Here is a 15402-nt window from a genome sequence, read left to right as displayed (position 1 = left end):
TAGGTTTCAATTACCAATATAACTACACGTTACAGGAGACGGAAGATGTAATACATGTTACAATGTAATACACGTTACAGGAGATGGAAGATAAAAGTTCACACCAAAGAGTCTTAAGATTCTTGAGCATCTAGCCAAGCATATAACTTCACCAGTATTTTCTTGCTTTTTTAGATTTCCCAGCCAACAACTGAGATAACTAGATCGTCTCAGGCGTTTCCAGTATCTTCCTGATCAAGTCCGATCTCGTGGGAATTTCCTGGAGTTTCCATCTCTGTGCCAAAAGAATTCTAGCTGCTGTAATAACACACGCCAGCAAATGTCTCATCTCTTTCGAATAATCATTAGGATATATGTTCAATAAAAATAGTTCTGGTTTAAATTGAATCTGTATCTTCAGAATTTTCTGTAATAGTTCATGAACCATCTTCCAATAATCTTTCACCACCTCACAGGTCCACCACATATGATAAAAAGACCCAACATGTTTAGTACATATCCAACATTTATTAAGACATATTAAAGTACATTTTACAAAGTTTCTGTGGGGTTACATACCATCTATAGAACATCTTGTATAGATTTTCTTTAAAGGCTACTGACTTGGTTAGTTTAATATTAAATTTCCATAATATCTCCCATTCTTCTAACATAATATTATGACCCACATTTTTAGCCCATTGTACCATACAATCTTTTACAATCTCATCTGCATCTTCATCTGTAGTCAGTATGCGTATAATTGTCATGAGCCCTGACGAGGAGCTGGAAGGGTTAACAGACCTGGAAGAGTTGCCAGACAGTTCCTCAGCTGAACAAACAGCAGCTGGCCCATCAATCACTCTCCAGGCACCAGTGTCAGTTGATGATCAATCTCCTCCAAGCTCTCCTCCTCCCATCTCAAGAGTTCGAAGCAGGCTCCAGAAAGAACTTTCAGAGCGAAGACATGAGGCACGCCGATGCTTCAGATCTCTCAGCCCTGAGTTCTAGCAGAGTCACTGCCACCCAGGGAGCAGGCTGATTGAGACTCCCACCCAGGACCTGGTAACCTTGTGGAAGCAACAAGTCTATTCTCTGGCTTGTATCCATGCTCCTTCCTGATCCTGACCTGCTTGATTTCCTTGGCACCCTTACCTTTTAGCTTTTGGACATTGACTTCTGATTTCGGTTTGTGATTCTGCATTGGTGACTTGGCTCCTGCTTGACTTCCTGGACTTTGACCTTGGACTGGCTTTGGACTTCTGCCTGCCTGCACCCTGAGAATGTGACAATAATTTTGAAATTAATTTTTCTTGAAGGCCCAAATTTTTTTTATCAAATGAATATTGTTCCATGTTAAAATATGTTGTCTTATCTTTAGCATATCTGGATTCTACTTGTGTTCTCAACTACCAACTCATTTTAATGTCCATATCTTCTAATTCCTCCTTAGTTTTCAGTTGATTATCATCCTTCATTAATTCATATCTGTAACTTTGATTAAGTTTCATAAGGTTTGGAGGTGTAAATGCTTCCACTGGTGACACCCATCTTGGAATTTTCTGGTAAGTTCTCAATTTTAATCATGACCATGTATGATATAAAGATTTCTGAAACCAATGATTCTTGAAGTAAGAATGCCCTTCTCATCTCTGGTAGCATAAATACGCATGCCAGCCCAGGCTGAGATCATGACCCTCTAACAACAACTGTCTCCTATCATTCAATAGCACCCAGTCTCTAACCCAGGACAGCACTGAAGCTCTGTAGTACAACTGCCAATCCGAAAGGCCCAAGCCTGCTCTCAGTTTGGAATCTTGTAGTGTCTTTAGCTTAATTCTTGGTTTTTTTCTTCCACCAAATAAAATCTGAGACCATCTTATTCAGTTCCTGAACGAACACATTGGTTAAAAGCACTGGTATAGTCTGAAATAGAAATAGCAGTTTTGGCAAGATGTTCATTTTTACAGAAGCTATTCTTCCCATTAAGGATAAATTCGAATCTTACCATTCCCCCAATTTTTTTTAATCTCTGTGAGCAGCTTATCATAACTGTCCATCTTTAAACTACTACAGTTGTTTGTAATATATACACCCAAATATTTAACTATTTCCTCATAAGAAAATCCTGATTTTTGTTGCAGGAGTTGCATTTGTTCTGTCGTCATATTCTTTGTCAGGAATTTTGTTTTATGATAATTTATCTTTAGTCCAGCCCAATAGCCAAACTGGTTAATCTTATTTATCAAACAGTCAATTGAGTCTGTTGGTTGCTCTAATATAAAAACCAAGTCGTTCGCAAAGGCTCTCAATTTGTATTGCTCCCCCTTGATCAAGGTCCCCTTGATATTTGTATCTTCTCTTATTTGGTTATTCAATCTCTCTAGACACAAGATGAAAAGAAGTGGTGACAGTGGGCATCCTTGTCTTATGCCCGTCTGGATAGCAATTGCTTCTGTTAGTTCACCATTCACCATCACCTTTGCTCTTTGTGAGTATATTGATTGTATTGATCTCAGAAAATTCTCACTGCATTCTATACCCTTCAGTTGTTGCAACATAAATTGCCAGTGCATACTGTCAAAGGCCTTCTCTGCATCTAAACAAATTAGTGTCAATTGTTTCTCTGGATGGTTCTCATAGTACTCCAATATGTTACATACTGTTCTGACATTATCTTTCAAATGTCTTCTAGGAAGAAATCCTGTCTGATCTTGATGTACTATAGTCTGAAGGACCTTCTTAAAACGGTGTACCATTACTGAGGCAAAAATTTTGTAATCCACATTTAAAAGAGAAATTGGCCAAAAGTTCTTTATGTCTTTCAAATCTGTACCCTCTTTTGGAATTAGGGATATTGTAGCTTCTTGCCATGAAGCTGGAATTTGAGCTTCCTCTTGAATCCTTTCAATAAGACATTTAAATGGTAACAGCAAACAATCTTCAGAGGCTTTTCAGAACTCTGCAGGTAAGCCATCTGGACCTGGTGATTTTCCATTCTTTTGAAATGCCACTGTATCTCCCACTTCCCTTATCGTTATTGGCTCATTTAGAATTTTCCGTTGCTTCTCTGTAAACTTGCTAAGATTGTTCTGTTTAATATAATCTTCTAATCTTCCTTTGGAGCTTGTTTATCTTCATATAATCTTTTGTAAAATTGTTCTACAATTTGACGAATCTCCTGTCTTTTAAATTTCTCATTATTTTCATCTCTCAATACCGGTATTATTCTTTTTGCAGTCTCTTTCCTCAATCTGTAGGCCAAGCACCTTCCTGGTTTGTTTGCATGCTTGAAGAAATTCTGTCTAGCAAATCTTTTTTTCTCCATTTCCTCTACAAGTAATAAGTTAAGTTGATGTCTTTTTTAACTTTATTTTGAAACTCCTGTTTTGTAGAACGTATTTTTAAATTCTTTTCAGCTTCCCCTGCTTACGACACTAGCTTTTGGAAATTTTCAGTTCTTTCTTTCTTTTTCTTGGCACCGAATCTAATTGCAAGTCCCCTAAAATATGCTTTGGCTGTATCCCAGACCACTTGCATCTTGACATCTTACATTATATTCTGTTTGAAAAAGGATTCCATTTCTGCCTAAGTTTCTTGAAGAAAATCTTTGTCTCTTAGAATTGAAGTATTTAACCTCCAAGTTCTTCTCATCTGGGTGCCCTTAAGTTTTATTATTACAGGATTATGATCTGATATAACTCTTGGTTGAATTTCCGTCTCAACTTAGTCTTGAACCAGGTCCGTGAACAGCCAACACATATAAATTCTTGACCACGTTTGGTGACTGGCAGAGTAGTACGTAAAATCTCTTGAATTTGGATATCTTATCTTGTTCTCCACGCATCAGCCAACTCAAATTCTTCTGCCTGTTGGTAGTTGAAAACCTTTAGCTTTAGTATGCTTACGTATTTTTTTGTCCAATTGTCTGTCACAGACTGCATTAAAGTCTCCTACTAGATAGTATCCTGAGTAGTCCAGATTTATTAACCTAAGATGTAATTCGTTAAAAAAATCTTTCTTGATGTTCGTTCGGAGCATAGATGTTTGCCAATAAATTTTTTTTGCTATCCAACATTACTTCCACTAATAAGATTCTTCCATCTTCTGAGGCATACTGTAGCTGTGGATTAAATTCATCCTTAATATACATTGCCAGGCCCCTTTTCTTTTTATTTGTATTTGCTGCTAGAAACAAATTGCCAAGTTTCTTGTTCATCAAGAGATGATGATCTTTTGCCAAAATGTGAGTTTCTTGTAAACAAATTATATCCAATTCCAATTTTGCTAAGTATCTGAAGGTCTTCCTCCTTTTTATAGGAGAGTTGTCCATTAACATTAATAGAAACTAATGATGCCATTATGGATTTTTCTTATCACTATCTTTTTTGACCTGCAGTCTTGTTGAGTATTTTCTTGCACCACTTAAGTCCTCTTCATCTGAGATTTCCTCTTCTTCTTCTTCATCATCATCCTTCTTCTTCCCCTCTTTCCTTTCATTTTTTTCCAGAACATTTTTGGCTTTGAAAATAGAATTTATCCTGTATCTGTTCTCTTCAAACGTAAAAAGTAGGCCTTCCTGCATTAGCCACGTATAAGGTATTTCTCTTTCTCGCAGAAAGTTTGTCAAAGTTTGGTATTCTCTTCTCTTTTGTCTGATTGGCCATGGTACCTCCCTCAAAATTTTCACCGTATTTCCTGCTATCGTCACTGGTTTGTCCCTCGTTTGTTTCAAAATATTATATCTGGTCTTCTTCCTTGTGAGTTTCAAATGGATTTCACTAGGTAGTTTATGCCATCTCATGAAACTTGATGGTACCCACTTCACTTGATCAAACTCCTCCTCCATCTTATCAGGTGTCACCTGTAAAATTTCTGACAGAGCTTCGCTTAATATTTTCTGTAGATCTTCAGATTTTTCTTCTGGTACGTTTTGGAACCGTAGCATATAGGCTGCTCTATCCATCTCTAGCTGAAGAAATCTAGTATCATATAGTTTCCGCTCTTTTTCCAGTTGCTCTACCTTTTGCATGTTCTCTGTCACCTGTGCATCTAGGATCTTTAAAGCTTTATTGGTCTCTGCTGTTTGCATTCTATTCTCTTGGAGTTCGTTTGATTTCTACCATCTGCTCTCCTATATTGTCTACCTTGCCAGTTGAGCTATGGCAGTTAAAAGAGTATTTTGCATTTATTTCATGTCCCCCTGCATGGCTGCAGGTGTGAACTTCCCAAGGCCAGACGAAGAACTGGGTGAAGGAATCGGTGGACTACCTTCTCAGTTTTCTTTGAGTCTCTTTAAAGCCAATAGCAGCTTTATTGTCCATCCTTATTAATATATTTGCACTTACACTCACAAACTTTAAATGTTTCCCCTTGACAGACCTGTTTTGGAACACAATGTTCCTATTTGTATCAACTAGCTAAGTATCTAACAAATAGTATCAATATTATGAAAAGACAGTGGGTTGTTTAAGAACAAAACTTTCTTGCTTTTGTCTACAATTTAACCAGCCCCAAACAGCGATAAACCCTATAATAAACAGAGCCTTTTTATCACAACTACCTTTAGTATCACCAAGCCTAAACAATTAAGCTCACAGAAACAGTTCACTATAATACATTTTCAAGGATAAATAGTTCAATCCACTTTAGGACTTGCCAAATACATCCAGATGCTCCAAGATATAAATTATAATCGAGGGCTGGATGCCCAGTTTGTTTAGACTCCAGAAGAAAAAAATTAAAAATAACCACAGAAGAATAGCAAATGAAAATCCATATATTTCCAATAAAACAACAGAGAAGAAAAAATCCACCTTGAGAAGAAGGATGCGGAAAGATTAAAAAGAAAAAAAATATTCCAACCATATGTTTATAGATAAATCCTCCAGGGAAGGCGAAGGAAAAAAAAAACAACAGACAATAAACCCAACTTCAAAAATTAAATGAGATGCAATAATCACCTTCGGTCAGCCAGCTCTTTATAATCCATTAGGATGTTAAAGACCAGAAGAAGAAAAAACTAAGAACCATATCAACCATCAAAAATTGTGTAATCCACTTGCAAACTTCACAGCTATTCTTCCAACTGACATCAATATAGCTGCATTTTATAATCCACTGCACAGGCCAACTAGGACCCTGGATATGTCTTTAAGACCAGCAAAGTTTTATTCATAATTATATTGCATCCATTAAATGTCAGCTCTATAAGATGTCCATTGGCAACAGTCTTAGCTCAAAGTTCTTGCAGCAACTAGTCTTCTCAGCCACATAAACTTGCTACTCACCATCCCATCAACTGTAAATCAACGATGAGATCTTTCTCTCCCCAAACATTTCTGAACAAATCAGTTCAATTCAGAGGTCAGTTCCTCTTTAAATTAAGAAACTGGTGTGGATTAGTCCCAACTTCCAAAATATCACTAGAAAGATCACCAGAGTAGGCACAGACTTTTGGAAACTTTAAAGGAGAGAAAGAGGGAGCCGGGCATTCCCCCCCACTTTGTGCTTGCCTCCATCAGCGCTCCAGTGTCTTTCCACTCTCCAACTCCCATCCTTTCACTAATCTTAGTAAAAAGTTTAAAATAAAAACAGAAGAAGACTTATACTCCATTCCGTGGGTAGATCAAACAGACGTACTTATTTGAAGCGAAGAAAAGTAAAGAGTCCAGCAGTCAACCCCGATGCCATTTAAAAATGGTGATCGGGACAGCGAGGCTCGCAGCGACATCAGGCTCGGGAGCCAGCCATCGCTGACAGTCCCGATCCTCCACATCAAGCCGCCCGCCTTCTCGGACCCTTCCTGGGCCCCAGACTCAGGTCCCCAAAGATGGAAGACCCCTCTGCCACCTGATTAGAGAGCAGCCCTGGACCAGCCAGTCTGAGTCGCTCTCTAGGTTAGGTCGCCGAAATCGGAAGTCTCCTGAGAATGTCCATCTTAACCTTCATAATGGTTAATGTCTATTTGTGAAGGAGTTCAGGATTATGATAAGTTAAAAATACATTTTAACATATTCTTGAACAACAAATGACTGCAACAAGAAACGCTTTAACACATTAACAAAAGTGGGAAGGCCAGGACAGCTGTCTAGCAGGAACTGCGTAAGGCCTGGTAAAGTTAGTTGCTCCTCTGTTACAATTACTCAAAGTTAGGACATGGCCAGAGATACAGCAGGCTGACTCACAGCCAAGAGCTGTGAGAAAGATCCACTAGCAGAGACACATGCTCTGTATTCAGAAAAAAGGCAAGATATTAACAAATGAAAACCCACCCACCCCTCTCCAATCCTGGATATATAATTCAACAAACATTGAGCACTATACAAAAGTAAGGAGCTGCGTCCTCACCCTCTTCTTATTAGGCACATCCCGCAAACTAATGTACACAGGCTGGGTTGAACCCATTCACCATCTTTCTCCCACGTGGGGGAAGGGCACTTCCTTGCCCTCTACAACGTAGTGGCTTTTTATTATGCACTGATTAAACGTACAGCCGCCTCTTTTTTTCCCTCTGTTCTTTTTTTAAAATGATTTCCCTGTTCAGTGTGGAAAACCACCTGCCCCAGTCTCAACCAACCAACCAACAAGGAGAAAAGTAGGACCCGTGGCTGGGCTAGCCCCTTTCCTAAAAACTTGGGACTCAGGATATCCAGGAGATTAAAAAAAAAAGTTCTCTCCTCCCTTCCCCTCCCGCCCCTCTGCCCGTTACTCACGGGGTGCTGCGGTCGCTGTACTCGTTGGCCACAGTCTCGATGCCCCCCGCCCGAGCCACAGCGACATAGCAGCTCTGGAAGCCCAAATCGAAGCCCACCACAGACATGCTGAGAGAGGGAGCGGCGCGGTCTGAGAAGGCCGAGGGAGCGCTGGAAGCTCGGAGCCGGCCGCTGGGCAGGGAAGAAGGCAGGCGGAGAGGGTTGGTGGGAAGAGCCGCGCCGCGAGGAAACGTCCTGCCCCGCCGCCCGCTCTCCGTTCACTCAGCGCGACCGCGGTGGACTGTTTAAATCAGCAGCGGCGGCGCGCGACTCTTCTCACGATGACGGGAGGGGGGGGAGGGGAGATCGAAACGGCAGCAGAGGAGAAAAGAGAGATCTCGAAAGATCCTGTCCTGTCCCGTCGAGGGGCGGGCGGGAGTGCACGATCGTCTCGCGAGATTCCCCTTCTGTCGGAGCGCTGGCGTCACTGCTTGAAGTCTGGTTGCTCCGCCTCCAGCGGCATGGTTAAAAAAAGAAAGCTTAGGCAGGAAGGTGGGATATCCCGGTAGGCAGCCCGCCAAGCCTGGTCTCCGCGCCTGCTCAGATCATCTTCTTCGGATGATGGCGAAGGAAAAACGCCAATCCGGAGAGTCCAGGCTAGCGGGCGTCTCTTGAGAGCTCAGAAGCTAAGCCCTGTTTAGTATTTGGGTGGGAGACTTGCAAGTCCTCACTTGTGGCTAGGTTGTAAGTAGCCGGGTTAGTCCAAAGTAAAATCTAAAATTTAAGTCACATGATGCCTTTTCATCCGTCAACAAATACTAAATTGGGTCTTCACTGTGATCCTAAACAGGTTTCTTCAAAATCCTTCTGATGTCTGTTCACTGGGGCTGAGTCCCAGGAAAGCTTACTTAAGAGGCCTGTAGCCAGAGGGATGGGAGTGGGGGAAATGAGTAAGCTGGTGGTTAGCCCTCATTATCTCCTCTGCTTTCTTTCAACGTGATCTTACACACACACACACACACCCCAACAGGCTTTTAAAAATTAGGACTCTTCAGCCCTGCTAACTGCTAATTCTGTTCTAGCCAACTGCCTAGAGAATATCTGGATGATTTATTACAGCAATCATATCTTTTTACCTCAGCTCCTTCCATTTTTACATAGCGAATTTACACTTGAAAGACTTGTGACAGATTTAACACCAGCCCCTAAGAGGGGCATGACACATCATGGATGGGGCTTGCCCCTTTTTGCACTACTGGCCTGGTTCTTGGGATTGCACTCTTTGTGTCTGGGGAAATGCTACAAACATATTTTGTAGGCTTCCTCAGAAGGTGGTGGGCTCTCCTTCCTTGGAGGTTTTTAAACAGAGGCTAGATGGCCATCTGACAGCAATGAAGATCCTGTGAATTTAGGGGGAGGTGTTTGTGAGTTTCCTTCATTGTGCAGGGGGTTTGGTGATGTCAGAGGTGTGGCCTAGTATGCAAATGATGGTGATGTCAGATTTTGAAGAAACTCACATACTAATGAGTTCCTGCTGGGCTTTTTCTACAAAAAAGCCCTGAGTAGTATGTTGTAGTGTTTAAGACAAAAAAAGTGAGCCGAAAGTCCCTGGCCAGACATTACTGGATGGCCTCAAGTATGTCTCTTTCTTTCAGTGACATCTCTTCCCTTAAGAGATTATGATGGTGATATTGCTCTGCCTTATAGGCAATATTGAGATACTAAATGTGAAACACTGAGTACTTAGGAAGACTGCTATAAGCATCATTAATCCTTGAAGCAATAAAAGAGAGAGAAATCTCCTTCTTTGACAGAAATAAAACAAATGCAACTCACTGCTGTCTTAAAGATACCACAACATTCTCATTTTTTCACTTTCATTTTGATAACAGCCCATGCCAAACCGTGGCTGAGAAGCAATGACACACGTCACTAGAGCATTCGTAGCAATGTACTTCTTCAACTGCCTCCTGACACCTGTTTTTGCATGTGACCAACACCAGATTGGATCTCTCCCAGCTTGGAAACATAATAGTTATATATAGCAAGAGATCTCCATCCCATCAAAAAAAATGTCCTCCAATGCATGTGGGCTGGCTAATCTTATGATGCTATTATAATGGCAGCTGCTATGCCAGAGTTAATGGTCAATGTAATATAATTATGATCCTGTGAACTGAGTCCCACTAGCGAAGCTGAAAGTGCAAGAATAGCTATAGAAACACAACATCAACACACAGCCCCACAGCATCCTTTCCCTGGCAACTGTGTCACTACAGATCAGTCATCATAATGCTCATGCATGTTGCTAAGGAGTGCCCACATTACCTCTGCAACCTTGTCCATGCTTCTGTGGCTAGTAAGTAGATGAGCATCAATTTATACTTAAAGCCACAAGACTGCCAGACTTTTCATGCAGAGATTGTATCCTCTGAATACTCCTTATTATCTCTATTCACTGCATGGTTCCTTTTAAATTAATGTTATTTAATCAAAATGTTGGTTATCCAAACTGCCCCATCTATCAGATAAACTGGATAATTTTAAATATCTAAAATGTAAGGTTATAATATATATTTTAACAGTTTTAGCAATTTTTCAGTGTTCCATTGGTCTTGAAGTGCTTCACACTCTGGAAAAAACAAAACAAAACCAGAGCATCAAACATGGACTTACTCCTCCAGCCAAATCTGGTTCAGATGAATAGTTCTGATCTACTAGTGAACGTATCAGTTAAAAGTTTCTCAGATACCTTAAGTTGCTTGGGGAAAGTTTAAGCATATATGCATGTATCCATAGTCTTTTGTCAGCTTTTGTCTGTAATCCTAAAGACACTTTCCTAGGAGTAAACCCCATTGAATAAAATGGGAATAATGTCAGATTACACCTGTTTATGTTTGTTTCTTTAAGTCTCTTAGTAGTACACAAAAGCTCATCTGTATATAGAAAAGCAGATGTAGTTCCATACCACTCCTGCTAACCGATGATAGGCAAAGAAGAGGCACTTATCACAGGGTGCGGTCACACTCACCATTAAATCCATCTGCAACGCGCCTCTATTATAATCCGCACAACCAATTTTCCGATCAGACAATAGCCGATGAGAGTGCTCTACTGGACCTCGTTTCATGAGACGTCAGTCTGCATTAGCGCAGGTGCAGTGATGCCCACTATCTGCACTATCAAGCAGATGCAGCATCTCCTCCCTTCTCCCCGAGAGACCTCGCACACCCACCATGACCTCGTTCTCGAGGGCGGGGATGCACGTTGCTTTTAAATGGGTCGGATCACTTACAGATTTGCTAGTCTGTTGGCACTACTTTTCCAGCACGAGCACTACGCGTGCAGAAAAAAACCCAGAAATTCAAATCAGTTCACATCTAGTTTCAAAAGTGAGTTTTGTTTTCGGACATAGGGGCAGGTAAATGATTTATCGAGCCAACATTCGCTCGCTCATTCACTAGCGCAGTGATATCACTTGCAGGGGGCTTTGGGAGGGAAGCGGTGGTGCACTTCCGACGAGTCGCCAACAAACAGAAATTCCACTCAGGAACCGTCAGAAGAATTTTGTTCCGGATTTAAAGCAGTATCAAATTAGTCCGCGCCCCAGTTGTCTCAACGCGGGATTCAAACGAGCTAACCACCATTCGCAGATGCTGACGTTTGGACAAACGCTTAAAATCCGACATGCTTCCGGACTCCACTCATGCCCGAAGTGGGATTTTCTGAACGTCTGACCTCACCCACAGTCTCTACAGCAACACCAAACAGCTACTGAAGTTACAGTTGCCAACCCCTAGGTGCAAATAAATATAGAACACTCCGTGAGGGTTTTTACTAATGCATGTACCAAAACAATTTTATACTAAACAATATTCAGTAGTTTTAAAAAATATTTTTACAGAAAATTGTAGAGCTACACAAAGTCCAAGATAGATATGACTGCTTCCCAAAACAGGTGTGGCTGCAAACAGACTGCTGCTTCCGTCCTCTTTTCGGAATATCCTTCTTCAGGCAGCTCACCAAAGGAGCTGGCATGTCATAAAAAATTGATTAAAGAATATTTTAAACAATATTTTAAATACATATTGTCTTGAGTCTTATTCAAAATACTCCCATGTATACTCACTGAATTATTTCAATTGGCTGTGCTCTGTGTTTCCAATGGATCTGGCTCACACTTCTGTTTGCTCTAGGCTTCTCTTGAAAGGGCCAGACAAAGAATCCAAAGGAGTCAAGTTTATGAAACTTAACAGGTGTATTCAACTGATATGGGAGTATACTGGAATGAGACTACTGTTTTACAAAGATCCTGAATTAATTTACAGCTTGTAGCACACCAAACCTTTTAAGGATCCTGAGTTAACTTAGAACTTTATGGCAACCATTTATACAAGAATTATTTAACCAAACTAAAGACTTTTAAATGCATCAGACTGACAGAACTGGAGGCAACGCGATCTAGTATCAGATTTTTCAATGGTAACAACCAAAAAACTTTTTACAGATATCAACACAAGTTTGAAATGGACAATAGATTGGAGTTGGTACAAGGGAGAGGTCTTTACTTAATGCTTGGCATTCTATCTCTGAAATGAATTTACTTGAAAGATTAATCACTCTATCCGATGCCTCCCGGGGTGGGAGGTCGACCCTGTGATAAAAAATGACTGGATTCTACCTACTTTTCCTGACTCCCTCCTGTTCTTCTGTTGTGTCTAGGTCTGAGTATACTACTATGATTCCTATCTTCCCCTGAGGAACTGGTTTCCTCCTCCAATGTATCTGTATCTTAATAGGTTTGCAAGGGATTAGTCCACGAGTGGGAGAGGAAAACCACCATGTGTATGTGTATATGTGTGTGTGTGTGTGTGTGTGTATATATATATATATATATATATATATATATATATATATATATATATATATATTTTTTTTTTTTTCCTATTAGCATAGTCCCTAGAGTCCCTATTATATTTCCAAAGTTTATCTGATCTTAATTTGGCTTCAAACTCCTTCAATGTTTTTTTTTATTTTTCTTATTTTATTATCAAATGTGCTTAGGGGACATTGTTGTCTCAGGGAAGTAATAGCCGAATCTATGTCCTGTTTTAAAGTGGAACCCACCTCTTTACACTTTTTTTTATTACCAAGAGCATCCTCAGAACATTCATTTAGTATAGCTACCCAGTCTGACTTGAAGCTTTCATCATTCCTAAACATGGCTGGAGGTTTGAAAATCCTTTAACTCTTAGATATCATATTTGCCTTGCAATATGATATCTATCATATTTGCCTTTACTTAGGAATGTCCCCCCCAAACCCAGAGGCCCCATCCTCCAAATCTTCAGGAATTTTTGGAGGTGGCAACCCTAACATATTCTGGTGAAAGCTGGTAGGATTCCAGGGCATTATGACAATAAAAGTTGTCATGAGTATATTGGACATTGCAGCCATGGCAGGAGATAAAAGGATTAGCCTGAGAAAGCCTTCGTCTGAACCAGGTATAAAGTACTTAAGGATCAGATGATCAATCCAAACTTTTGGTAAACTGGAAATAGTAAACATTTGAGCACAACAGATCCAAGAAACTGTCTGTCTTCATTGGGGGTAAGTAAAGACCACTGGCTTTGTCCAGAAAAGGGTAAAACTGGCACGTGTTTCTAGAATCCACCAGCCTTTACACCAAAACTTTGCATTTGTTTCTGGATTTGCTGGATCTGTAGGTAGCAACATATACTGATGAAGTCAGAAGATTGTCTATAGGCTGTATAATAGAGAGGACCAGACCCCTCTCCACAAATAGCCCTTCTGGATAATGCAGTCTGGGGGTAGTAACAAGGAGCCAAAATCCACATTATTTAGGACACATCCTGTCCAGAAGGTTCTAAATACCATGGATGGGACACCTATCCAACAGACTTCCTGAATAATCCTAGTAAGGGTTACTGCTTTGTGTTCCAGACATTTCTTTCCCAGATTCCAATGTGGTAAAGGGTAGTACACTTGAGCCTCCTCATCCTAAGAGAATATGTAACTTTCCAGTTGAATTTCTTAACATTCTTTGTGCTGGCTTCTTTTTGACTAGGAGGCTAGTATTAGCAACATCAGAGCTTCTGATTAAGAGCATTAACTCTGTTCCATTTAGTTTTCTCACATAGCAAGAAAGCATTACAGGGCAGAACCATACTTAAGGCTCGCCTGCCCTCTACCATCCTGATTTAGGTCCAGGCATTTTAGCCTCGTTCACTGTAGCATTACCTGAAAAGCACTAATAGAAGGCAAATGTCCAAACAAATGTGACCCAAATATAAACCATAGTTAATACTGGTCTCATGCAATCCTGATGTCACTGAACATCATTCTTAGCGCGTCATGTAATGTACTGGTCATAGCGCTATTCTGAGATGATCATGCACAAGTGGGATTTTCACCCTCATGTACTCAGGAGTATCATGTTTCTCAGATGCCAAATTCAGATCACACTACAGCTAATATAACACAGTTTAAAGGAAATCCTCACAGTCAATGAAACTGAGTGCATGTAAACCACTTCCTTCTAATAGAAAGTGTCACCAAACAAGTTAGAAAAAGTATTCCCTAGGGTTTTCAAAAAAAGTATTATTTTCTTCATGTTTTCTATGTATGTCAAGCATAGGATACAGGGTACGCTTATATGCAGGGTTGGCCCAAGGATTTTTAGTGCCCTCAGCAAACTGACGAATAAGTGGGTTCTAGATCAAATCAAGCCTGAACTCTTTCTAGAAGCTAAAATGACCAAACTGAGGCTATTTTACTTCGGTCACATTATAAGAAGACAACAACGCTAGGAAAAGTTGAAAGCAGCAGGAAAAGAGGAAGACCCAATCAATAAAAGAAGCCACAGCCCTCAGTTTGCAAGACCTGAACATATCAACATACTAACTCTAACTTATTGTTTTTAGAATTTTAATAGTTTTTAATTACCTGCTGGTTTATATTGCTAATTATAACTTAATGTATTTTAACTCAATGTATAACTCAATGAATTTTGTTGTGAGCCGCCCTGAGCCTGCTCCGGCGGGGAGGGCGGGATATAAATAAAATGTGTTGTTGTTGTGTTGTTGTTGTTGAACAAGACTGTTAACTGTTAACATTTTGGAGCTCATTAGTTCCTAGGGTTACTGGAAGTCAGAAGTGACTTGATGGCACTTAACACAGAGACACACAGGCAAGCGGTGAGTTTTGACATACATGAACATTCTATATGGAGGAAAAATAAGTACAATATTTAATATTTATATAAACAGAGACAAAAAATATCTTCTAATTTTTACTTCTTAAAACCTTGTTTGCCTATATGGCAAGGCCAGCCCTGCTTATATGTTCAGTATGTTCAGCATCTTCTAATTTAATTATAAATTAACAAATTTTGGTCAAAAAAAGGGGGGGGGGGAAATTAAGCAACCACAGTGGGCTGCAGCTTTTCATTAGCATATAGACACAAGATGTTCCTAGACCTCTGAGAGTTAGTCTGCTGTAGTGGTTAGAGTACTGGACTAGGATCTGGGAGTCCCAAGTTTACATTCCTACTCCATCATGAAAGCTTGCTGGGTGACCTTAGGCCAGTCATATACCCACCTCACAGGGTTGTTGTGATGATAAAGTGGAAGAGCGGAGAATAATGTAGGTCACTTTGGTTCCCTACTGGAGGGGAAAGCAGGGTATAAATGAAGTAAAGAAACAAAAA

At 40.3% G+C, this 15402-nt stretch overlaps 1 protein-coding gene across 1 annotated transcript in view; it reads right to left on the bottom strand.

Moving 5' to 3' along the window:
- The window catches only part of HSPA4 (heat shock protein family A (Hsp70) member 4), a 67428-nt gene extending 59217 nt beyond the window's left edge, over positions 1-8211 (bottom strand). Inside the window, exon 1 of the mRNA XM_060240521.1 lies at positions 7695-8211. Within this exon, the coding sequence (XP_060096504.1) occupies positions 7695-7801 (107 nt within the window). The 5' untranslated portion in view covers positions 7802-8211. The remainder of the gene's footprint in view (positions 1-7694) is intronic.
- Between the last annotated feature and the right edge of the window lie 7191 nt (positions 8212-15402).

The sequence above is a fragment of the Heteronotia binoei genome, chromosome 5, assembly GCF_032191835.1.
Source record: "Heteronotia binoei isolate CCM8104 ecotype False Entrance Well chromosome 5, APGP_CSIRO_Hbin_v1, whole genome shotgun sequence".
NCBI lineage: Eukaryota > Metazoa > Chordata > Lepidosauria > Squamata > Gekkonidae > Heteronotia > Heteronotia binoei.
This window is presented reverse-complemented; position numbering and strand designations above follow the sequence as displayed.